This window comes from Helicoverpa armigera, chromosome 29 (genome assembly GCF_030705265.1).
Source record: "Helicoverpa armigera isolate CAAS_96S chromosome 29, ASM3070526v1, whole genome shotgun sequence".
Lineage (NCBI taxonomy): Eukaryota > Metazoa > Arthropoda > Insecta > Lepidoptera > Noctuidae > Helicoverpa > Helicoverpa armigera.
In genome coordinates, this window is record NC_087148.1 from 3,458,019 (window position 1) to 3,485,652 (window position 27,634).

The 27,634-nt window shown below is 37.1% G+C and overlaps 2 protein-coding genes across 2 annotated transcripts in view; both read right to left on the reverse strand.

Annotated features, from left to right (window-relative positions):
* LOC110382384 (uncharacterized) overlaps nucleotides 1-27,634 on the reverse strand; it is a 189,711-nt gene that overhangs the window by 30,388 nt on the left and 131,689 nt on the right. The window lies entirely within an intron of this gene.
* LOC135119092 (uncharacterized) lies at nucleotides 4,915-7,585 on the reverse strand. The gene is made up of 2 exons (XM_064042681.1): nucleotides 5,447-7,585; nucleotides 4,915-5,055 (listed from the first exon to the last, which is right to left on the reverse strand). Exons 1-2 carry the CDS (start codon nucleotides 7,145-7,147, stop codon nucleotides 5,032-5,034), a joined length of 1,725 nt encoding a protein of 574 aa, XP_063898751.1. The 5' UTR covers nucleotides 7,148-7,585; the 3' UTR covers nucleotides 4,915-5,031.

Below are 27,634 nucleotides of genomic sequence, written 5' to 3' on the forward strand. Positions count from 1 at the left end.
TACACGTAAAATAACACTAGGAGACTTTCAATAAATTAAAAAAGAAAACCTACCACTTTAGAAATAAAAAAGGTCTTAGAATAGGGCAACACTTTCAACACTAAAAGCCGGTCAAAGTGTCAACTGGAATTTGTCAAAACGAAACCCAATCCTACCTTTTTAGTAGAATTTCTTGGGATGGTGAATAAATATCGTATTTCTTAGGCAACAAGCTATTGTTAAGACTAATAGTCGCGAATTGTCTAAACAAGTTAATTTAACTTGAAAACTTGGTATCCCTTACAATTGTAACTTTGAAATTAGGGTGGACGCACAGTGGTTTGGTACTTCAGAATTTTAAAAGATGGGGTCGAAAAACATTGAATGGTAACTATTAGGCATTGGCCAATTAATTAACTTTTAATTGTGGCATTTTAATTAAAGACTATTTAATGAATTACTGCGGATTATTGTGGTTTTATCGTAAATAAATAACGTAAAAAAGCGGCCCTCAATTTAATTTAAAAGTCCTTAACTTTACCCAGTACTACTCCCTGTATTACACGGTGATAGTGTAGCTTACCAACACTGAAAGAATTTGTGAAATCACAGTAGTTTCATAGCCTTTAGGGTACAAACAAACCGGCAAATGTATCCACTGTATTACCATACGATTATTTCAAAAATATGTCACAACACAAATACTATATCGAAATCATTATAAAAAGGGCCACAATACCGTTGTACGAACTTCCTAAAGGCTAATGGTTGGAAGGGCCCATTCGGATGCGGACACGGCTACCGATAAAATATTTGATGCCCGCTACAGACTGTTGACAATCATTACTGAGAAATATCTTTAGACTGAAACGGCTGTTTTTGCATTAATAGGTAACCGCCCAATTGTTTTTGCGTTAATAGGTAAGAGCTTTTAAAGGCAACCATATTTGTTAGTTATAATTTACTAGGCGTTCCGGTAAAGAATAATTCTCGCAGATGGGTAAAAGGTAGATGTATCAGATAGATATAAACCCTTGCTGTTTCATCTGAATCGGTTTAGCCGTTTTACGTAAAAAGGGTTACAAACAAAAGAAGCACGTTGTTATACAAACAGAGAAGCTTGTGCTTTGCAGTGGGTTCGATTCCAGGTCAGTGAAATTATGTAGTACATACATATATTAAGTTATGTACACATGTAGGTAATTGCTAAGTGTATATTTGTTATCTGGACTTTAATGACTCGAGGAAACCTGGACTTAAATTATTGAAATCATCAATCCACCTTGAGTATACGTGATTATTGCTCATTCCTTCTCTTTATGAGAAGATGCCGTAGCATATCAAATAGCCGATAAAAAGGCTGACGATGATGAATTAAAAATAAATAAAAACAAAGCTAAAAAACTACAACAAACTGAAATACGTCAATCAGTTTTTGGAGTCGGTTTTCATTGGTTTATCAACCGCTCTCTACATCAACTGTCCTTCCACTGGGATGAGATGAGATGAAAACGTCATCGGATGCTGCCATCCTATCGGACGTATGATCGAGTGATGCGAACAAATTGATTCTGAAGCTCTTGGAAAAGCATGCATGGAATAACGAATATGTGGATTTTATTATCATCTGCACGGCTTTTGTTAACTAACTTACTATTTAAAGTGCATTTGTTCTACATAAAGCCACTGTTTTTTTTTATGGGAATGACCTCTCCCGCTGTGGGTTAGCAGCGTGAGGGAGTGTCAGACTCTTACTGACTAAAACCCATCAAGTTCCTGCTCAAGCCCTTTATGTACCAGTAGCTTTCTCGATTTTCTTTGTGTTCAAACCAAACTGACTGTCAGTCGCCGAATGTGAGCGAACGTTATGCAGTTTATTGTATTTCCATACATATTTACTTTTCGCTCATACCTAACCGACGATACGTTATGCGTAATATGCAGTTTGGTTTGAACGCAGCATAATTTCCGAGACAGACCTTTCTATCTCGGGCTGCGGGATTGTTCGAAAGAGTTACCGCGGCCCTGGTACATAAAAGGCCTACGACGGAACACGACGGTTTTTAGTCAGTAAGAGTCTGACACTCCCTCAACGCTGCTAACCCACAGCGGGAGGGGTCATTTGACGATTTTTGACGTCTTTAAAAAAAAAGACCTATTTTGTAAGAATACTCAATTTTACTACCCTTTCTTATTTACAACATAGTCGATAGCCATCCTACTCTAAACACATGTAAACCGTCCTTCACAATTCAGAAAGGCCGCGTCCATTTCTCACAAAGGTATACGATAACCGAGTCTTTGTCGCCTTGAAAGTCTTGTTTAACATACCTTTGAGAAATATCGAGTGTTTTCCTATATAAAAGAATATTGCATATAATATGCACTGTAAGTACTGGAGTGACGGTGATCGTGGTTCGATTCTAGAGTCGGTAAGCTCTTTTCAAAATGTGAATGGAATGTCTATGGAGTGTCTTTCTGGTTTTTCTTGGACTTACTTTTGAAATCGTGCATATAGTTTTTGATGCATTATAAATTCATGGTGTAGGTACTTATATGATAACTGTCCCCTGTAGTTTCTACCCACGGAGGACAAAATAACTAGTTGCTAGCACTTTCCGGAGCCGGGTAAAAAGTAGCCTATGTCATTTCTCAGAACTTTGTGTACAAAAAGTAAATAGGTACATAATAGGTGAATAATTGTATAGTGGGAGAAATACCTGTGGGGATCAGGGTTCGTGGAATACTTGCGTTATTAAATAATAACCGTTGAATTTCAATCTAAACTATTTATTACTATTGTTTTACTTAAAATCGTTAGGTACATCGTCTATCTGTTAACTCTTCCATCTTTAAATCCCAATTTTCAAACCAATCTCTCACTCTCATTCATTCATTCCCTCTTACTCCCACTCATTCGTTTAGAAACGTCCATCATCTTACACACATCTCAATCGTTCAGAAACATTCAATCCCACATTCGGTCATCCTGACGGAGTGTCTGTCCTCAGACACTTTACCAAATAAACATCATTGAGTTTACATCATAAGGCTTAAATTAAACAAAAAAACCTTTTTAAAACTAAACAAAGGATCTTCTTAGAATTTAACAAAATATCTTAGGTATTAAACATGACTAACAACTTTTTTGACAAACAGTTAAACTTATTTTTAAACAATACTTAAACTAAATAAAATCAACTGGCATACATCTCTTTTTCACTAGAAAATAAAATGAAGTTTGTTACATCAGAAATAAAATAGAATATTACCTTTATTCTCCTATAATCGGCCATTTCTTCATATTGTCTACAGAGGTAGAAGTTCTGTTAGGTCCGTCTCCTTCTCCATTGTATACCTTTTCTACATCATAACGGTCTTTCCCTTTAACTCTTGTAATTTTGTAGGGACCTAGGAACTTTGGCTTCAATTTGAGTCCACCTCCAAACTGAGTGCGTTTAATAGCTACTAATTCTCCAACGTCGTATTTAGTACATTCCTTCCTGCTTCTGTTGTAGTTTCTTTTATTCTCTTCTTGTATTTTAAGGATCTGTTCTTTAGCCTTTAACCTAAGTTGTTCTCTACTGTCAGCAAACTCATCAATTTCTTCCTGTTGTATTAAATTGTATATTTCTGCATCTTTACCTGTCTTCATTTTGACTCCTGTTAATAACTCAAATGGCGTTGTGTTTATACTCCTATGAAACGTGCTGTTGATAGCTCTCTGAACCTGGCTAACGTGTTTATACCATAGGGATGGCTTCTCAATACATAACTTCGTGAGTACTGATATTATTGTCCTGTGGACTCGCTCCACCTGTCCATTTCCACGAGGTACTCCTGTGGTAATCTTCACATGTTCAATGCCTTCAGCATTACAGAATTCTGCAAAGTCATTGCTGGTAAAAGCTGTTCCACGATCTGTGATGAAGCGCACAGGATTTCCAAATGCCTGCTGATAAATCAATAACTTGTTTATAGTTTCATTAGCTGATACAGTCTTCGTTGGAAATAGCCAAACAAATTTGGTAAAAGCGTCAATAACCGTCAGTATATAATTGTATTGTTTCTTGGTTTCACACATAGGACCAATGTGATCTAGATGCACTGTATGCAATGGTCTATCTCCCTTATCAATGGGATGTAGAAATCCTTCTTTCCTTGTTTTGTTGTGGCCAACAGGCATGGTATACAAGTTACAATGTAATCTTTAACTTTTCTTTCTAAATCCTTGATGTAGTAATCTTTGCTTATAAGATCAATCGTCCTTTTTGATGAGAAATGTCCATTTGAGTGAGCCTTCTCGATAACTGCAAGTTCCATACTTTTAGGTACTACTAAAAGTTTGTCTGCACCTTTATACAAGAGACCGTTCTGCAAAAAGTAATCTTCATATGATTTATCTTTCAAAACCATTGAGATGGCTTTGAGACCGTCATCAAGCTCTTGTGCTTTCCTCAAACTATCTTGTATTCTCGTGACTACACCAACATATGGATTACGACTTAGTGCGTCTACATGTTGCATTCTGCTTCCTGAGCGATGCTCAACAACAAAGTCAAATTCCTGAAGTAGTAGTGCCCATCTTGCTACTCTGGTGGTTAAGTCTTTCTTTCTGAGTGTTAATTGGAAGGCTTGACAATCCGTAACTATTTTGAATGTTATACCATATAGATAATGTCGAAATTTCTTCACACCCTCTATGATAGCTAATGCCTCAAGCTCGTAGCTCGAATACTTCTTCTCAAATTCGTTGGTCTTTCTACTCATGTAGTAAACTGGATGCAGGTTACCATCTTCATCTCTCTGCATAAGAATAGCTGCATAGGCCAAGCTTGACGCATCAGTATGCAATTCTGTGGGTAATCTGTTTTGTTGTTTGTGGTTCAGGAAATTTCATGATTGCTTCAGTTTTCTCTAATGATGGTCGTACCTCTCCGTTTTCAATTATATGTCCAAGAAAGGTAATTTTTGGGGTAATCAGGCTAGCTTTCTTCCAATTAATCTGCAGTCCATATTCTGCGGCAACTTCCAGAACTTCCATCAATCTTGTTACTGCCATTTGTTCGTTTGCCGCTGGAATTATTATGTCATCAATAAATATTATAACTTTACCTGAAGATATCAGGTCTCTGAAAACTATAGACACAAACCTCATGAAATAATTTGGACAAATAGATAGTCCGAATGGGGCCCTTAAAAATTCAAATTGGCCGTGATGGGTTACAAAAGCAGTGTACTTTATGGATTCCTCACTGACAGGTAAATGGAAAAATCCATTTTTTAAATCAATCACACTGAAATATCTACCACCAGATAGTTTATCGATGCAGTCGTCAATTAAGGGAAGAGGAAATTCATCTTTTAAAATCTTCTGGTTCAATTTTCTATAATCAACACATATTCTCACGGATCCATCCTTTTTCCGAACAAGTACTAAGGGACTAGCATATTCAGAGTGACTTACCCGAACGATGCCTTTATCTAACCATTCTTTAACTTGTGTTTCTACCTCTTGTTGTTCTTTCAATGAAATCCTTCGGGGACGTTGTGCTACAGGGACATCATCCTTGACAATAATCTTCATTTGTATGGGAGATTCTTTACCTTGCTGAGGTTTGTAACTTTTAACTAACTGTTGAACTTTGTTTTGCACCTTGTTATCTTTAATATGATCTGTGGAAGGAAAATCAGAGCACACATAAGCCTCACTCAACATACAGCTCAACCACTCGTCATCTTTACTACCAAACCACACAGAATTACCACTCATACACATTGTCACTCTTTGTAAAAAATCATTGCCTAATATGATACAAAAAGGCATTTCACGTTTCGAGATAACATAAAACTTAACGTTTTCGTATTTCTTATTGTCTATAACAATGTCCACTGTGCACGAACCACTCGTTTTTATCACTGATAAACCTAAACCACTGACCGAAACACTATCACCGTTAACACTCATTCCTAGTTGACGACGACACTCATCCGTAATAAGATTGATATCGCTGCCCGAATCCACCAGCGCATCTGTTGTTTTACTGCATATTTCCACCGTTTTCAGCGGTTTCTGGCGCGATTTCGATGTAAACAGTGCTATGTTGTTGTTATTATTGACATCTTGATCTTGATCGATAACGTCACTTGATGAGCTGTCACTGTCATACGTTGCGTTTCGTTCATCATGAATCGTGGCGCACTTCATACCCGTGTTGACAACATGAACATCGTGCACGACGTCGTCGATCACATCGCGATCGCTCTCGTTCTCAATCTCACTCGTGAAGTAGGTCTGCTTCGGCGGAAGTCGCGTAGCTGCGTCCGGTGTCGGGCGACTCCGTGGATATTCGTGCCGTTCAGTTGTTCGGGTTGTTCGTTCACCGCCGCCGCCATCTTTTCTTGATTGCATGAATGTTTTTGAAGGCGTTGCATGCTTCTTATTCGGACATTCTACCGAAATATGCCCAAAATCGTTACAATGGAAACATTTCTTGCCTTTACTGCTATTCGGGCACTGGTCTGACATGTGGCTTCGATCGCCGCAGCTGTAACATCTTGGTTGAAATGGCTTATGATAATCATTGTGACTCACCGCTTGAGGCTTACTGCGCACACTCAATGTTCTCGCCTTCATTTTTTCTTTCACCATCTCATAAATTTTAAACTTTTCTTTTAGATCTGGATATGTCGTAACACCGTAAAGCATGATTTTGTTACTCTCTAAGTCAGGTATCCCGTCTACAATGTAGCGGATGGCGATATAGTCCGGCATTTTCCCACGTTTTCCTAATTCCTTCATTGTATATAGGTACTCTAATAGGGACTCACTGGGTTTTTTTCTACGAGCACTCATTAATTCATGCACTGTTTTTTGATCCAACGTGTCAGGAAATTCCTTTGAGATAGCCGTTTTCAACTCGTCCCATGTCTTGAAGGTTTTTTCGGCTCGGAACCAGAGCGCGGCTGTACCAGTAAGCGAGCGCCTGGCGACGATGAGCTGTTGTATTGGTGACCACTGGAATATGTCTTTATTATCCTCGATATCTTGAATCCATTTCGAGACGGGGTACGTCTTGTCCTGCCCGCTGAACGATGGAACGGCGTCCTTGGTGTACCAGAGCTGCTCGTGGTCTGGTGAACCACCGGCATCAGTATCCTTCGACATCCTCTTGAAATCGTCGTAGTCGTAGCGTCGTAGTTTTCGTTAGTCGTCGTCGTCGTCGTAATAATTTTCGAAGGAAACCGGTGCGGCGTGCAGAGGCGTAATGGCGTTCCACGTGGCGTCTTTGTTCGTCGGTACGAATCGTATCCACAGCACTGATCCCGGACGAGCCCCCAAAGCTGTGGGGATCAGGGTTCGTGGAATACTTGCGTTATTAAATAATAACCGTTGAATTTCAATCTAAACTATTTATTACTATTGTTTTACTTAAAATCGTTAGGTACATCGTCTATCTGTTAACTCTTCCATCTTTAAATCCCAATTTTCAAACCAATCTCTCACTCTCATTCATTCATTCCCTCTTACTCCCACTCATTCGTTTAGAAACGTCCATCATCTTACACACATCTCAATCGTTCAGAAACATTCAATCCCACATACCTATATTTGCTGGAACCGATGGTAACAGCAGACTTATGACAACGGTTATTGGGAACGCCCAATATCACATATATTTGTAGTTTTGCTTAATAGAGATAGGAATTTCAGACTTGTATGGTGCTAATGTTAAAATCTATCTCTCTGCAATTTAACAGACAGACTGACTATTGAAAACAACCATTACCTATCAACATACTCCCAAAATACATAGACAAACAAATAAATAAACAAACACAGCACACAATTTAATATCGTTTAGCTTCCTTCCCCCAATAGCGTGAAGATAGCAATAAATTCCTAACGTCATCGTGGTCGCAGCAATATAAATAACGCAAGTATCCCCTAAGAATGGACGTGAGGGCATGTTGGCAGGTTGCAAGACCATGGGAAACACCATATATGTATAGACCTTAGAAGACACGGGACACTATACTTGATATTAGAAGAAAAAATGTTTCTTTGTAAAGGCTCCGGATCCACTGAGTCAAGTAAAAAAAAATCCTCGGCTATCTTCGAGTAAAATATACTATATTTTGCCTAGGTACAGGAAAACGTTTTCTCCGGTCGCAGGAAAACAACAGCTAGGACTGCCGACTGCCTATGTGACTTCCTCAAAATAGTTTTGTGGGGAACCCTAGGTAAGACTGGTCAGACTTTCTTCCCACTACCCGTAAAGACTGCCAAAGATGCTTTTCATACGTTTGTGTTGAAAACACTCTGACTCTACAGAACCTATTATTAAGACGAAGTAATATAAATAACGCAAGTATCCTCTACAAATGGACGTGAGGGTATGTTGGCAGGTTACAAGACCAGAAGAGACACCATCTATCTACACATCTATACCTACTTAATAAAATAAAGAGCAAGAGAGTCAGAGAGCCAACTTGAAAAATTCTGCCGTTGTCGGAAAGCTATAAAGGGATACAAGTGCTGGGTATATTTTGCCTAGAAACAAGAATTTCTCCGGGACGCGTGTGAAACCGCGGTAAACAGCTAGTTTTCTAATAAAGAGGAAAGATTTGCATAGATAGATCATTATCTGTCTGGTCTTTTCCCAACTATGTTGGAGTTGACTTCCAGTCTAATTGGTAGTTGAGTACCGTAGTGCCACATGGAGCGACTGCTTTTTTGCCTTTCTCTTACCCACCTCTTACCAGTTACTCAGGCAACCCTTGGAAGACTAAGACAGGTCAAGAGATACCTCGGTCCACCTGCTCAGGATCCTTAACCCTCCCATGCTATGTTCGATCGACAAAACCCCAAAATAGTAATTTTTACCCAAAGTTTATCTTTAGCCTTACTAACGATTCTTTCGTTGACTGAAAATAAATCAAGAACTACCTTCAAATACTCAAACAGATATTACATCAGAAAAATGGCTGCTATCAATAAATTGACAAAGTCAATTTGAACCTTAACTCCATGTTTATAAGGTCGCATTTTCTTTGGCATAAAACTTACGTAACTAGGGAAACTTGGACCTTAACCCTACGTTTATAAGGTAGTTTTTTCTTTGACATAGGAATTACGTAACTAGGGAAGGCAATGTGATGTTACCCTGTTTCATGTGTCGATAGTATTCGGCAATGTTTTGTAATAAAATAAATGTTTTAGTTTGTATGTTTGTCCATATATTTTGTTTTAGGCATATGGTTTTTCAAGACTGAATAGTCAATTTTTTTAGTAAAACAAGTTGTTAACGCGGCCCTGGTACATAAAGGGCTTAAGAAGGAACATGATGGGTTTTAGTCAGTAAGAGTCTGACACTCCCTCACGCTGCACCCACAGCGGGAGCAGGCATTTGTTATTTACTACATACATACTAGCCGTTTTCCCATGGTTTCACCCGCGTCCCGTGGGAACTTCTGCCCGTGTGCGGAGAAAATATAGACTATCACTATCTTACTCGGGTAGAGTGTAGCTTTCCAACAGTGAAAGAACTTTTAAAATCGGTCTATTAGTCAATCATATCTTTCCTCTTTATAATATTAGTGTAGATATAAATAAAAACAATAGCCAAACGGACCCGTATGACAAACTAATACATATAGCATGTCAGTAGACAGTTGAAGGTACTACTTACTTATTCAAGAGTTATACGAAACAATGTTATTTTGCTCCGCTCTATGAAATGTAAGAATATGTTTAGGTAAGCTGGTGATGTTGGTAAAATGGAGACTGTGTTAGTTATTCTAGAAAATGGATCGGACAACCTAGGAATAAAAGTAAAACCTCTTGTAAGACTGGTGTAAGAATAGACCAGGAATAAATAATAATATAATAATAGACCAAGAATAGACCTGGCGTTTATGGGTTAACGATTTTCTTCAATAGATACAAACTATTTATAAAAAGAGTAACCATGGAGTTTCTTGCTCGTTCTTCTCCGTAGGAAGCTACTTTTGGAATGGGCAACTAGAATCTTCTCATATTTTTGACATTTATAAGTGCTTGTAAAGGCCTAAATGAATAAATAATTTGACTTTAACTTTGAATTCTTTTTTTACACGCTTTTTATTAGCTTCACCTGTATGTTTGTATGTTTGTAGGTTTGTATGTTTGTTTGTAACCGACTTCTTTGGGCGCGATTTTGACCCACTTTAAACGGCCAGATTTCGTTCAAACTTTGTAGATTTATTGAGGATCGATGACAATACACTAATTTGATAAAATTATTCCATTTTTAACCGACTTCCGAAAAAGGAGGAGGTTACACATACACATCGATTACTCCGAGGTTTATAGACCGATTTACGTGATTCTTTTTTTGTTCGACTTGGTATAGCTGCCAGTTGGTCCCATAGTCATCAGGTCAGGATCTGATGATGGAAACCCTGAGAAATCGAGGGCAACCTTCAAAAGTTGTAGGCATACATAGGGTAAAAACTTGACACTCAGGTGTACACCTAAAAGCACTATTCAACTGTGAAGATTTGGAGCTGACCTGATGATGGAGACCAGAGAGGGTCGATGGAACTCGACAACTGAATATGTAAACTACCTCGTGTTTGGGCTTAAATTATTTGTATTGTCAAGACCTTTGCAACAGTGAAAGTTTGGAGCTGACCTGATGATGGAGACCAGAGAAAGTCGAGGGAACTCGACAACTGAATATGTAAACTACCTCGTGTTTGGGCTTAAATTATTCGTATTGACAAGACCTATGCAACAGTGAAGGTTTGGAGCTGACCTGATGATGGAGACCAGAGAAAGTCGAGAGGACTCGACAACTGAATATGTAAAATACCTCGTTTGGACTTATATTCTTTGTATTGATGAGAACTTCCCACTTGTATGGATAGTGACAACTATTCGTATCACTGAAGAGCTTTAAATAAATAACCTTTTTACAAAAAAAAAATAAACCGACTTCCCGAAACACTAAAAAGCAAAAAAAAAACTAATTTTAGGTGCATTGGCCTAGAAGTCGGTGGCAAAATTAACTTAGTAACATCCATTAGACACCGACTTCTAGGCTTTTCAATTTGCAAAATATGATTTTTGTTAATTTATATAATTTTCATCTATAGTCGATAAGGTAAGAAAATTAATTAAAAATTTCTAGAATTTTTCTCTACAGTCGATAAGGCAGGACTCGATGTTAATTTTTATTTCCAATAATTATCTTTAGCCGTTTTCTCTAATATTGACAAATTTTTGTATACTAAAGAGAATTTTAATTCTACAAAACAAATAATAGTTTTAAAGCAAACTAAAAAGTAGAAAATAAATAATAGTTTAAAAAAAAAACTAAAAAACACGCTTTTTATAGAAAAACGAACTAAAAAATAGAAAATAAATTTTAATGAATTTAAATTAAGAAAACAGTGTTAAAAATTTCAATGAATATAAATTAATAATAGTGTGAATACAAAAAAAAAATATTTTAAAAAAGCGTGGGGTGCTTTTTAAGATATTATCAAAATGAAAATTACTGTACTCATATCTGTCAATAAAATATTTATAACTATTGACACCATGCACCCCACGCTTTCTTTTTAATATTTTTTTTTTTGTATTCACACTATTATTAATTTATATTCATTGAAATTTTTAACACTGTTTTCTTAATTTAAATTCATTAAAATTTATTTTCTATTTTTTAGTTCGTTTTTCTATAAAAAGCGTGTTTTTTAGTTTTTTTTTTAAACTATTATTTATTATCCTTATACGTTTTAACAGCTAAGATGATGATGAAAATAATTTATCTTACATCTGATGTAGAAGTCTAAGATATCATCTGCCCAGCCTTTTCACAACTCCTTTTGGTTGGGATTAGAACCAGTGTGTTACCTGAACAACCCGATACCCCTAGGTAAGGCTAGTGATCAAATTTTCTAGCTTCTGCCTACACGTCAATTTACAATCAATAGCCTAAAAATTCTACTAGAACTGGACTGGAAGCCGACCCCAAAATAGTTGGGAAAAGGCTCGGGATATGATGAGCCTAAAAATTACCTAAAAGTAAGGTAAGAACCTCTTTTACATACAAAGAAAGCACGCCTTTAATCCACAAATTTACTCAAGAAAAATAAACAAAATGGTCGACCGATTGCATCAATAAAACGCCAACAAAATAATATATGTTATGAACATATATCAACTGCGAACATTGTCGTCACAATCCGTGCCAGTCACCGCGAGATCGACTGAACAAACTTCAGTGAAATATAACTAGTTCTGATTTAGTTTTATGGATTGCTGTTATTTTGTAATAGTGAGGTTGTAAAAAGTCTTATTTGGTGTATTTTGCTAATATTGTGAATGCGAAAGTTTATATGTATTGACAAGCATGTTTGTTCCACTTTGACGCAAAAACTGCTGGATGGATTTTGAGGAAACTTGACATTAATTAGCTTTGCATATCAGAATAACACATAGACTACTTTTTATCCCGAGTACGATACATAGTTCCTTCAAAGATAACAGAAATGTCCATCATCCTCATCCTAATCCTCCGAGCCTTTTCCCAACCATGTTGGGGTCGGCTTCCAGTCTAACCGGATGTAGCTGAGTACCGGTGCTTTACAAGGAGCAACTGCCCGATCTGACCCCCTCAACCCTCAACAACATAAATGTCCGTTTTAATTAAAAAAACTGTCTACTTTGAAAATTTACCGTAAAAATTCATAGTACCTTCCTAAACAGTTGTTTAAAAAAAAACAACGTTCGTATTATCAGTGAACTTGGGCTTTATAAGACAGATGCTTCAACATATCACGAACGCAAAGAGATCAGTCTTATTCGTCTTATTTTACTCCGATCTTCAATATTCCTGAGAAACATACATCTTGATTTCGTTAACGAATATGTATTATTTCACATACATATAATAATATAGATACATGTTTGCTTGTACACGTGTAATGTTATCCTTATAATACGTGGCTATGTATTATAAAAAATGGTAATAAGTTACTGACTTGTTTACGAAAAAAAAAAAAGTTTTGCGAAAAGGTGTTTTTAGTATTTTGGTAGAATCTAATTGGTGTACAAGTAGTTATACCCATTTTCGTGAAATTATCATATCATCTAGCTAAGTGAATTCAACCAAAATAGCAATTTTAAACTTCATAAAAAAACAGTCATGTGCCCATTGGACTCGTGCACATAGGATTTCGTACCATCAATCTACAAAACAGTCAAATCTATTTTAGTGAAATTGAAAATGTTTTCATTCATAATTATTTGGGTAGGTATACAATACACTGTCAAGGCGTTGCTGCTTTCCGTCCACCGTGAGTTCTTATCAATGGTTAGAAAATGGCTATATACTTACATACATAATCTATACCATTATTTACTTAATAATAACTAATAACATACATTATTTAAAAGATATAGCATGTTAACGCATTTTTTGTGACTGACCCATTTTCTCTGCTCCCTAGTGTAACATCCATAAACGGTATACAATACAATATACCACGTTGGCATGAAATAGAGAACAAAATGACTAGCGGAGATGTCATAACGCAAAATCTCCTAAGAAAGTAGCGCGACAACATGCGGGGCGAGGGGGGCGAGGAACTTTACTAGCTCCGCTCTTACACGCCTTCTTTGGAACCCGCAAATTTTCTGTAAAAATCTTCGACATATATCTCAAATAATGAACGCCGAACGCCTCGTCAATAACGGATCGCTTTGGTAAAAGTCAAAAACACAAAACGTTTACTGAAAGTAGGCTAGTTTTTAGCACTTTTTCATGAAAAAATTACGAAAGGACAGCACTCCCAAAACCTTTTCAACACTTCCTAGTGTTATGGCTGGAAAGAAGAAGCGGTGAAGAACAAATTCCCCAGCTATCTATTGCAATTTAAAAACTAAACAACCGATCGTCCATGTTTGATCCAGTAGAAGGCGTCTGACCTACCTGCCTTATGGCATCTCCGCTCATATTTTCTTCCTCCATGAAATCATTTAGCGGACCGTAAGGCAATCGCCAACAATACGAGCCCCGATCAAAACTTACTGCCCAATGAATTGTAGTGCGATTACATGATTTCGATCCTTTAAGAGATATTTATTGAATGATTTATCACAAAAGGACGAAAGGTAGTGAAAAGACAAGAAAGCTTAGCGATTAAGGTGTATCATTGTTATCTACATAAGACTGTCCAGGTAACTGGTTTGAGGTCAGATAGGCATTCACTCCTTCTAAAATACTGGTACTCAGCTGCATTTAGGTAGACTGGAAGCCGACCCCAATATTTTTGCGAAAAGACAGATGATGATTTTTACCTATATAATCATCATCTGATTTTTTATGTCCCACTGCAGCGTTTAAGCTTCTTCTCATATATATATGAGAAGGAATGATAAGGAAATAACGTTAAAGCCACCTTTTTTTTTTTTAGCGCCGTAAAATCATCAAATGACCCCTCCCGCTGTGGGTTAGCAGCGGTGAGGGAGTGTCAGACTCTTACTGACTAAAATCGTCGTGTTCCGTCATAGGCCTTTTATGTACCAGGGCCGCGGTATCTCTTTCGAACAACCCGCAGACGTTAAAGCCACCTTGAGTGACAATGAAGTGCGCTATTGTAAATACCCTCAAGTTATAGGGTTGTTGGAGATCAGCTCCATGTAAACAACTGACTCTCAGCTGCATGTGATAAGACTGAAAGCCGACCATAACATATTCTGGGAAAAGGCTAGGCAGATGTTGAACTTTAACTATTTAAATTAACATGTATGTTTGTTCTTGGTAGTTTCAAGCATATACATATGTAATAAACTTTAACAAAATATAATAACAATGTATAATTCAGTCTCTATATAAATTACTTTACCTAGAAGCCTTAATAATGCTTAGTTTGTGAACATAAGATATTTCATATATTTTGAGAGAAAATTAATAATTCATATGTTAATGTGGAAAATAAAGTTACTTATAGAAAAACATGATTTCGTGAACTAGATGTGGAAACTATTTACTGAATAATAATCTTTGGAAAATTTTTGTTTATTCTATAAGAGCTTTCATAAAATGATGTTATTTCAGAAAATAATATGGTAGGTAGCAAAACACTTCATTTGAACACTTCAATTTCTGTATAGGTATTTTCTATTTTTTTACACAAAAGTATAAAATTTATATTGGAAATATCAGTAAACGTGAATGTTCCAAATATATGTAGGCAACTAAGTTTTATATCCAATATGAATTTGCGAAAAAACGCGTTCTATTTTTTACATTTTTTCATAGTTTGTGCAGTGTTCGGAGTACATTTTGTCTATAAAAATATGTTGTTAAATCAAACTTTTATTTTCTTTGTGGGTTCAAGCACAGTAAGCTTTAAGTAACTCCACACATGTCTTTAAATACATTTTTTTTAACCCAAAATGACTTACTAACATAAAAAAATACTACAGCAAATATCAAAACCATTCATCCGCACAACACTACCGTATCGACATATCGATATATCGTTTCCCAGCACTACACTCCCCCAGACGTGCAAATATCGTGACATCCGTTTCCCGATGCCCACGTAAATAATATTAGCCGTCCATATTATTTCTCGGCCGTTTGTTTTGGAATAATTATTGGGATATTTTTTTCTGGCTGGCTGACCCAATTTTGTGGCAAGCAAGTGTAGGATTTTCGTAGTGAGTGGTCCGGTTTTTGTGTTGTCAAGTGTAAGTTAGATTTTCATGGAATTGATTTATTGGTAATGCTAAGATAAACTAAAAACCATATTTCTAGGTAAGTATTATTTTAGAGCATAAAGGTAAGGATAGGCAAGGAGGAAATATAAAATAGGTTTTTGATAATTTACTTAAGTTAACATTAGGTAAGTGTTCCTGGTACTCTAAAGTTCACGGAAAATGTGGCGTTTAATATCATCACAGTTATAGTAAAACGTAAAAGTTTGTATGAGCTACCTACTCTTTTTCATGTTTTATACCTAAATGAAAACACCAGCAATAAAAAAGAGCAATTTTCGCACAACAAAAAAATATCCATATACTATTCTCTATATTCTAATTTTACTAAACCCAACGCGACGGAACGATGTCCATTTTTTACTACACGCCGTTTTGGCCCCGTGGGGCCAAGCTACAAGGCCTTTCCATTTATATGGGAGTGGCCTAGGCCCATGGGACAACCCGTTTGCCCACAACCTTCACAGCATCTGTTTTTACCGTTCCTAGGCTGGATTGTGTTAAAAATATTCATATGAAGCCATTTTAGGGTTAAGTAGATAGCTGAAAATGGATTGGAGTTCCTCAGTTTTGTTAGTTTTGAGGATCATCGCAAAAAGTTTTGGGAATTGTCTGTGGTTTGTTACGTCATAAGGTATTTTCGTAATATAGTTACCTATGTAGGAGAAGAACAAGTCACAGTCTTTTAGATTTCGTACTTTGATTTTGAATATTTTCGATCTTAAGTAAAAAAGGAGAATAAAAATCTGTATTTAAAACATATATATACTTAAAAAGTTACACATCTTACCTTAACTTAAACAGCTTAACACGGATTTCTATAATCTATCTACATATCCATTGTTTTGTTAGCGTTAGCGTATTTTGATAAAACTTATACATATAGATCAGTGTCAAAATTCAATCTTTATTTTTTTGTCAACGTTTATATAATTTAAATATCTTTCATTTAGCGAATACGTTTCAGAAATCAACCATTAGGGGAAGTACTCCTCTAATTTTTAATTCACTACAAACAACTGGTTCTCCAAATGATTGAAGCCCCGGAACTCAAAGATTGAAAGAGTACCATTTACCAATACATTGGTACTTGTACATTGGTGGTACATCGGTACAAGTGGACAGACCGGCAGATGTCATTTGTCATGTGCATCGAGGTTAAGTGCAGTTTCGGAGCATGGGAGCTGGGACAGATAGAAAACATTATAGATGAAGAGTTTTAGGAGTTTGTGGTAGGTGAATACTGGTGTATGGTAGTCATTGTGTATTTTATGGCAAGATTCCACAAAGAAAATAGGTTGGGTACTGTCAACCAATGTACCTACATAATAAGACTCTCCTTAAGCAAATTTTCGTAGAGAGACAATCATAAGCAAAGGTCAAAATTCAGCTTGCACTGAAAGAAGGAAGTTTTTTGACAGTTTAAATGTTTTATCGCCTTGTAGTGTATATTTTTAGTACAAGTCGCTCGGCGCGAGTCCATAGTAAGCATATTTTGAGGCGAGTTAGCAATTTCGCGGAAATTTTGATTTGTTCTCACGCAATTTGTTACTTTTTGCTAGAGCGAGGAGACTAGAAGTGCGGCACAGTGCCGCACAACACTTGACGCGGTCGGTCCTGATGGATGGATGATCATGTAGTCCTAGCTGTCATTTGAACATCTTTGGCAGTCGTTTCTGGTCATGATAAACCAGAAAATCTGACAACTATTCTCACCCACGGAAATAATTACTACTAATAATGACACCCAACTATAGAGGTAGTAGGCTAAAACAATACTTTAGTAGGAAACCAAAACATTGGTCCCAGCGTGCATTTTATAGCTGTCACTAACGTCTAAATAGGGAACGTTGAGCGACAATGGCTAATTCTGTTCCCTATTATTTGCAATGCAGTGTATGTGGAGGAGATAGTAAACGTGTGTTTTTATTGAATTGGAGTCAATTTTTAATGGATTTGGTTAATTGGTAAGTGTTCGTGTGAGTGTGAATAAGTGAGTTTATTTAGTAGTTTTGTTTTAAATAGAATATGTGATGAATAATGTTTAATTATGTACTGCTTTTTAGTTCATTCGTACGCCGAACCCAATAGGTACTCATACTTAGTTTCCTGCCCAATTAAAAAAATATAATCTCTACCTACATCTTTGACTACCGTTTCGTGAAGAGAGAAGCCAGAATGTCAGACAACCAGTCCTAGCTATCGGGTTGCCTAGGTTACTCAGTTATTGGACTTACTAAGGAATAAAGAGTTGCTCAGGTTTAGGTTACTGGTATCAGTAAGTCAGATAGACATTCGCTCCATGTAACACTATGATGATGAGATGAAAAAAGGCTCGGCAGATGACATTTTAAGAAAAAATAAATTTCATAGACAGTTAGGACAGCTTCTATTTAGAACTAAGAAGTACTACTCTTAAGACGCGAAACAGTTCTATATTTATACACTGTCGTGCAAATAAACTGTTAGTTACACTGGCGGCCACTAATCCGAACACAATTAGTTTCACAGACAGACAGACATGTGTTGTGTGCAGTAAAGAGACAGTTTAACCGAGCGTTACATGTTACTGGTATTTTTAGATGGCTCAGTTAAGGACAGGGTTTGGTAATGTTTAATTAAGTTACTACACTGACGACATTATAAGAAGTTGTCGGTTTGTTGGAAATCGTTTTTCTGTGGTATTGATGCACAAATTATTTAATTTTGAAATAGAAATGGTAGTTAGGTAATCCTGTTATACATACTTCACACCACAATTTTCTGTATAACCATACTGGTGCCTTTGTAGAGTCCTCGAATTGACTGGAACTTACCTGTAAAAGAAAGAAAAAACATTATTATCCAAAGTAATTGATGTGATTCTCGATGTTTGCAAAAATATGAGACCGTTAATACAAAGTAATAAAAGGATATGTTTGAACATCTTAGGCAGTCGTTACGGGTAGTCAGACAGAAAGTCTGGCAACCTGTCTTACCAAGGGGCATTGGGTTGCCCGGGTAGGTTCAAATAGGCAATCCCTTACGATACACTAGTACTCAGCTACATTCGATTAGACTGGGAGCCGACACCAACACACTTGGGAAAAGGCTAGGCAGATGATACCAAAACAAATAATACCCCAATTCTCCCGGTTATATTTAAGGCTTATCTATAATTTGCGCAGACAAAACCTTTTAACTCTTAACTGTCGGTTTGACCGAGTTGTCGAAACGTTATTCTGGGTGTTTCAACTATTCAATTAAGGGTATGCAAATGAGTTGTATTTCAATGCATGCTAGGTACTGCATTCAATTTTATTTTAAGTTATTTTCATGTGATTATTTTTTGGTATTTTTATTTCTGATTTTGGCACATTATCTTTCTTTTGACTAATACTTTTGGGTGAAAAATTAGGAGCGACTAGCGGCAAAAGTATTCCTGGGAGCTGTCTATAGCTAGACAGCTGGCCAGCCTAATGACAGACGGACAAAAATACGATAGTTTTAAAAACGAAAAAAACGCTAGTCATGTATTATCATCAGAACTCAGAGTGTGCAAATTTCATCCTAATCGAAGGCCGGGAAGTAGGCCAAATTAAGATTCCAAGATTTTCTTACATACATAGCTAGTTACAAGTGAAGCTAATATAAGCGTGTTAAAAAGAAGTTGAAAGGTTGTTTCAAAACAGAAATACTTAAAAACCACGTAGCCAAAGGACACCCAGACAATCTAATCCGGCAATACAAAAACCTCGTCTCACATGTGTAGACTACCCGCAAATGTAGTTAAAGCCCTTTCAGACAAGACGGCCGCGTCGCTGCGGTTTGCGCCGAGTGGCTCGCTATCGATGTCTTATTGGGTGTAGGGAGTGTACATATTGGACGAATTGAAGCTAAGATAGTGGGGTTTTGATTTTATTAGGTGTAGGGTTGGTCTATGGAGATATGAAGGTATGTAGGTATTTTGCCTAATGCTTTTTAAAGGACTAGTTTTGTAAATGGAAAAGTTTGGATTGTTTAATAGAGTGTGAAAACATGTTACAACTCAAACAATATAATGTTTTCAAACTCTATTGTTTCTTGTTTAGAATATTGAACACAGTATGAACGGTTTTTCATTTAGCTTGCATAATAGCTGCCATAAGAAAGATTATGTAAGTAAACGTGATTATACGTGAACGTATAATGTACCTATGCTTGTGCGCTATTATCTCTCGTTTTTGTGACCCGATTTGGCGCACTTTTCAGCGTTGTTGAAGTTGTCTGTTCAGCGTTGTTTGTTGAAGTTGTTTTTTTTGAACTTTGTTTCAACATTTATTTGAAACTGTATCTAGATTTTGAATGAGGTACGAGCAGTTCCTATAGAAAACAGATATTAACAAAAACATTAACGATAAATATAAAATAAACGCTACACATTCAACAGTCTGTAAGCCCCACAACAACTAATGCCACAGACTTGCGACTAACCCAATCACAGCAGTTCCATTTGTACGCGACTGTACTCAATGCGCTACTCACCAGAATTACCAAAGGTACACTCACGCACACTGCAAGATAAAACTATTGCGAAAATGTTTCTATTTAGGCTGTGTTCAAACCAGCCGCCGAATGTCAGCGTCTATGCATAACGTAGTTAGATGTGGACGAAAAAGTGAATATGTATGCCGTTTGGAACGTAACGGTCGCTCACATTCGGCGGTTGACAGTCAGTTTGGTTTGTAAACAGCCTTATGGCCTATCTCCCAGTTGATCTGGTAACTAGAGATAGAGAATTGAAATTAGCCCGTTTCAACTAATATCGACTCTAGTTAGCTATTCCTTCAATATTGTTTGAAAGATTTATTGTACTTCGGGCTTTAACCGTAACTGATAAGTATACAACATCTCTTTAACTGCATTTAACATCAACAGAAACTTCTGTTACAGCCTTTTTTATTGTCCCACTGCTGGGCTGCGGCCTCCTCTCACACGGAGAAGGATTGAGCATTAATCACCACGCTTGCTCAATGCGGGTTGGTGATTTCAGACTATATAGACCAGGTTTCCTCAAGATGTTTTCCTTCTACTTTTTATCAGCCATTGGTATCCAAGATATACTTAGAAAGTACATACAAACTAAGAAAAGTTGCATTGGTACTTGCCTGACCTGGAATCGAACCCACACCCTCATACTTGAGAGGTTGGTTCTTTATCCACTAGTCCACCACGAATTCAGATCAACAGAAACTTAGCGAAACCAATTGAATTAGTTAAATGTATAATGTACGGTCACTCTCACCAGTCAGCGGAAATCTTGAAACTAATGGTATGTCGTGCAAGGGGCTCGCCCCCTTTGTCCGAAACAACTATTAGCAAAGTGAATCAGTTGATTTACAGTCTTTCGGAGCTATATCGATCGATCAGACAACTTGTCGTTGCATTTAAAACTGTTAAGCTGCTCTTTGCAGAGGCGACATGGCTAGAAGGAATGTTTCTATAACATGACGGCATATATAAGAGTATGGAAGGTGAAAGCTTGCCTCGCAGACCACAAATAAAGTAGGATAGGGGAGATGAACTCAAGAGGATCATGAAGTCTTTGGCAACGACTTACGCGCTAGTCTCTGGAACTACTGATTCAATTGGAAGAATTCTTTCAGCTTGAACTCCAAACGCCTAAACACAATTAGAAATGTTAGTACCTCTCCCTACGCCCTCTGACCATGTAAATGTCATCGGAGGAAAGTTAATTCGCGGTTTTTGTTATTTTCCGGTGACATAAACATTGTAATAATATTTACCTACTGTTACCAGATACTTATATCATTTACAAAATAATATGTTCTGCAGTACACACATGTAATTCGAAACATAACAGACATGTGTAATAATACCCAACAATTGATATACTTGTTTGATAAATAAGTACTCCATATTTATTTCCTTATGCGTTCGTATCGTCACAATAATTGTCAATCTTCTCTTAAATAGCAGAAATAATAGCAAATTCCTTTGATTCTTCTCGTGGTAGGTAAATAAACGCCATTTGGCCAGCTTGATTATGATGATGATGATGCGCAGACACAGGTGCACTCTCTATTCCTTCACTCTTCATAGGCCGATGGGACGACAATCCGACACCACCGGAGAGAGATCAGGCGCATTACCGACATTTACGTGCTTTCCGATGCATGGGTGTCAAAGATCAAACTACTATCTCTAGTAAGCGGAAAGAACAGATAGATAGCATATAAAAATCCGCGACAAGGAAACATCCAAAAAAGTAAATAAAACAACCACGTCAAGTTGACATATTGGCGAACATAAATAGGCTATGGACCGCATCCATTTGTCGGCGGCTCGCGAATGAATAGTCCCCGCTCCACTGGGCTCATACTAATGTTCTGCTAATGTAAGATTAGCTAGCACAAGACATATTATAGTGCACAAGCATTTGCGCAGACACAGGTGCACTCACTATTCCTTCACTCTCAGAGAACGATAGGACGGCAATCCGACACCACCGGAGAGAGATCAGGCGCAGGACCGACATTAACGTACTCTCCGATGCTCCGATCAAACTCCTATCTATAGTAAGCGGAAAGAAAAGATAGATAGCTTATAAAAATCCGCGATAAGGAAACATCCAAAAAAGTAAATAAAACAACCACGTCAAGTTGACATATTGGCGACCATAAATAGGCTATGGACCGCATCCATTTGTCGGCGGCTCGCGAATGAATAGTCCTCGCTCCACTGGGCTCATACTAATGTTCTGCTAATGTTGTTTCTTGTGACGCGAATACGGATCGCCAGTGCCCTAATATATTTACAGGGTGGGGGTGGGTGAAAGACATTAGCGGAGAGCGATTTAACTTTTAAATAATGGCAAAAAACTGTGACCAGAGGCATAATTGTGGAAAGTACTTTGGGAATTGCACTCATTAACAAGCAAGCTTCTACCAGCAGTTGTTCCTGTGTTTTTAGAACTACTTTCCGCACCCGAATTAGAAGTAGCCTACCTCGAAAAATGGGCTATCTTACACTGAAAGAAAATTTCAAATCGAAAAAGTGGCTTCTTATAAACGTTCAAGAAATCGTGTTATCAATATTAATCAACTGTCAAAATAAAGTGTATCTGGAATACTTCTATTCTTATCTATCAATTGTTTTGCTTCCTAGAAATAATCTCTGTTTGAGGCTAATGTAAAAATTCTAATCTCAAATCGCAAAGAATATTGGGAACGGCCATAAACCCGCTTCTGTTTATAACTTGCACCACGGCTTATCGTAATAAGAAGTCGAGAGTGGGCTGCAAGGGTGAAGGCTGCCTCTGAAGGCATTCAGGTTCTGTTCCCGGATGAGGAAAATTATTTTGTCGCCAAATAGCGATAGGCATTTCAAGACGTTTTACGGGGTAACTATATATTCCGCGCCCGGATAAAAAGTAGCCCTCCCTAGATAAATGGACTATCTACCACTGACATAATTTTTCAAATCAGTTGAGCAGTTCCTGAGATTAGCGCATTCAAAAGAAGTAAATATTAGTATAGAGGATATACCTTGCTTTTCAAACGATTGCCAATGATATGAAAGAAGCTAAAAAAGAAAGAAGATAAGAAAGAAGGAATTTCTCAGTCGCCAAATAAACATAAAACAAACAAAACACACAATATTTTATGAACATATAGAAAAACGTTTGTCCTAAGCCGAATCTAATACATAATTTGCTAATACACACCTCCAATTATTTATAATTAAATTTTCAAAACTCGACTTCCTAGAACCGATTGTCAAAGATCAGGAATAAGTAGCCAACACTAAACCCTTTAGGGATATTCACAACATCAATACAGAGAAAATAAAATATTAAACTATTCCGAACAGTCAACAAAGTCTGAAAGTTAAAAATGATAAGTTACAGTGAAAACCTCTTAGTAAGTGCAAGTTTATGCGACTGTTTGCAGTTTTTCGTTTCTGTCTCTTATTGTTTGAGAACTAGTAAGTTGGCTTTGAGAAATATGTCCCGGACATATTTCTTAGTGTAGCCACATACGGGACACTTCTAGTCGGCCGATAGTTTGATAGGCGCTTGATAAGTAGGTATGGAAATGAATGGTAATCTATACTAATATTATAAAGCTGCTAAATTTGTTTGCTTGAACGCGATAATCTCAGGAACTAATGGATCGATTTGAAAAATTATTTCAGTGTTAGATAGCCAATCTCTTGAGGAAGGCATTAGGCTTTTTGTCCGGGTTCATGCAGAGGTTCCCAAGGGATGTGGTCGGAACCGCTGGCAGAGGCTCGTAAGTAACAACCGCTCAGGTATTTGGCTGGTATCAGACGGACTGAAAACTGTGATTGAATTCAAGATTTTCTTAAAAACAAACTGTGGGCCAACTGTCGGCCGACTGTTTAGTCTTCAGTGTGTAGGTACGCGTATACTGAAGTTTTGTGTGAAGAGTGAGAAACGCGTGTACTTGTATTGTTTTGTGAGTGTCGGAGTATTTTAAATAATACCTAGACACCTTTTACACTCGGTCGGTTATTTGTTGAATATATGGTTTATTGGTATTTTTTTTGAATATAGTTACCATGTTTTATTTGTTAGAACAAATGAAAATGAAACATATATTTAACTGCCTATATGTTTTCTTCAACTTATTTGCATATGGGAATATGTGGTCAAAGTATAGCCTATGTTACTCGGATGTAGTCTAGCTTCCCAACAGTGAAAGAATTTTTCAAATCGGTTCAGTAGTCTCGGAGCCTTAAGGGTGCAAACAAACAAAAAACTGCTTCCTTTTAATTATGTTATATGTAGATAAATACACAGATATAGACTTGACTTTATGACTGAATGAAACAGCTAATTCATGTAATTTTATAAGCAAGTATGTAGGTATGTATGTGCATAAATAAATATATACCCAAGTGCTTAACAGTGTCACCCTCAAACGACATTTAAGGGTAGGTATATAATGACTTTGCACCACAATCCCTAAGCTAAGGGATTCGATGTATGTCCAACAGTAAAACCGTGTAAACATGACCTGTCCGGTTTTACAATACATACATGCTTTTACTGCAGTTTTGAAGGTGTTTTGAAGGAGCTGCGGTTTATTTGACATTGTCTGTATGACACTCTTTTGGGGGCATAAAATTAGCTAATAATATCTATACTAATATAATAAAGAGAAAACATTTTTTTGTTGGATGGTTTGTACCTGAAAAGCTCGGAAACTACTGAATCGATTTGCAAAATTCTTTCACTGTTTGAAAGCCACTCTCTTCCCGAGTAACAAGGGCTATATTTTGTACCGGTGTAATCAGTAGTTCAAAAGGTACGCGGGTGAAACTGCAGGAAAACGGCTAGTGAGTTTTAAGTCGGTAAAGAAAATACTCTACCAGTCGGGACAAAAGTGTTTCTGGAAATAATATCGCTTATTTCAATTTGGTAACGAACATAACAAACAGCGCTTCCACCCTAGCAGATTTACCGACACGACTTTTTATCGCGCGACAAAAAACTGAGACAGATACTGTCCGTAAGATAGAAAATCCGCCTATGTAAAAACGCAGTAATAGAAAATAAGCCTTGTTCTGCCATGACATTAAAATATCATTCTGAACCAAAATACATATTATTTGTATGCTGGTGTGAGAGCGCAATACTTAAGGGGAAATTAGCCTTGTTTTTTCATGACATTTAAATACAATTTTTAACCAACCGTTGTATCAAAATTGGTATGCTAAAACCTACCCCTTTAGATAACATTACACTCAACAAACAAGCAATCAGACTAATAACCCATACCTCGGATTCCTTTGGAAACAAAGCTACCACGTATCGCGTACATAGAGAACACATTATTCAAAATCAATTACATATATACTTTACACCCTGATTAGGGTTGGTTAATATTCGGAACGAGCTCTGTGTTTATGTACTAATAAACAAGGGTAAGAGAATTGTGTTAGATATGTGTTTCGGGTTAATTTTGGAGTGTTTTAGTCGCATTTGCAGTTGGTATCTTAAATTTTAGTCTTGTCCTAACTAATATACAAAAGTAAAAGTATAGTTACCGGCACGGATATTGAGCTCTCGGCGGAAGAGTGGGGATCGCTTTGCGCACTGTACACGTAAGGTAATAAAACCAATAAATCGCTTCTGCGCAGGTGAAGGTCAGGGCTCAATATCCGTGCCGATAACTATAACTGTCTTTTCTTCACGCCTAAACTACTGAACCGATTTGTGTGAAATTTGGCACAGACATAGTTTGGAACTTGAGAAAGGACATATGATAGTTTTTATTACAAAAAAAAAATGTATACCGAACATATAGCGCCATCTATTGGTCAAACCAAAAATCTGCTGGAAGTCACTATTCCACGTGAACGAAGTCGCGGGCAAAAGCTAGTGTACTAATAAACAAGAGGGTAAGAGAATTGTGTTAGATATGTGTTTTGGGTTAATTTTCTAGCGTTTCAGTCGCATTTCCAGTTAAATTCTAGTCTTGGTAAAGGCAGAGATTGCTAAATAGTTACTACGTAAAAGCACAAATTAGTTGATAGTTACTAGTTAAGTTATGAAAAAGAGAGAACTTGTCCTATGTTGTATACTGCATCACCATTCTAAGATAGACTGGCAGAGAACGTATAAGGCGTAAATTGTGGAAAAGTATAAAAGAATAAAAAATATATATCCTTACTTAGACTCTAGACCATCTGAGTAATAAGTTCTTCCATGTTTTGGAAGGCATGATATAAACTATGGGTTCCAGCTACAATATAAACATCTTTGGTCAATCAGAAGCTAAAAAGTCTGACAATCAGACTTACTAAAGGGAATCAGATTGTCCAGGTAACGAGGTTGAGGTGGTCAGATAGGCAGTCGCTTCATGTGGTACACTGGTACTCAGCTGCATCCAGTTACACTGGAAACCAACCCCCACATATTTGTTGCAACTGAAATTTAAAATGATCTTGTAACTCTACACAGTGGTGGCTTACCAAGAAAAATATATATGCACCACAATGTTATATTTACGTTCCTATCCACGCAAATAAACAAGGAATATGAAAAACATCGATATTCAGTATTTGCTCAGGTATATGCACTGTCGTCTTCGTGGGTAGTACGCAAATAAATTCACCATAAAATGATTGGTACCGCTCCGGACACAACTAGGTCAAAGTATGGTGACCATGTGTTAGAGGTGACGTGGGAATTCTACTGGGATAAGTCTCTATGGTGTTTTGTTAACCTAGGAGGAAAATGAATGGGGTGATAAATAAGTTTGAGGTAAATATATATGAAGCTGAAGAGTTTGTTTGCCTACATTAATCTCAAGAATCTGGTTTAAAAAAATCTTGCAGTTTTAGAGATTTTTTTATCGAGGAAGGCCTTGATTTGGAAGTAGTTACCATTGAGTGAGACAATGTTTAAAGGTACTTCTAACCTACAGACAGACATGTGTTGCTGGGGATTTTGTTGCGCCACTTCTTCCCAGCAAAAACACATAGGAAGTGGTGAAGGAAAATGGTAAGTCTTTTCGAAATTTTGAAATTTTAAAAAAGTACCGTTAAACAGCCAGAAGTTTGACAAACTGATTTCCAAAGCTATGCTACATAACTATGGTTCTGACGGTTATTACAATATTTCCTTTTCAAACCCCAAAGGACGTTAGAATAACCAGTTTTGTCATACGACTACTTGCAACGATAACTTCGGATTCGCTAACGTCGCGTCGATACGGGAACAGATTGCTTGTAAAATGTTCGTACCAGGTACTCGACGCAACTGGGTCATGTCGCTGAGCATATATTTAGTATATACGTAATGTATATGAATAAGGAGATATTGTTTTAGAAGAAGAAGTTGGGAGTATGAGAATGTTATGCAGAGGAATG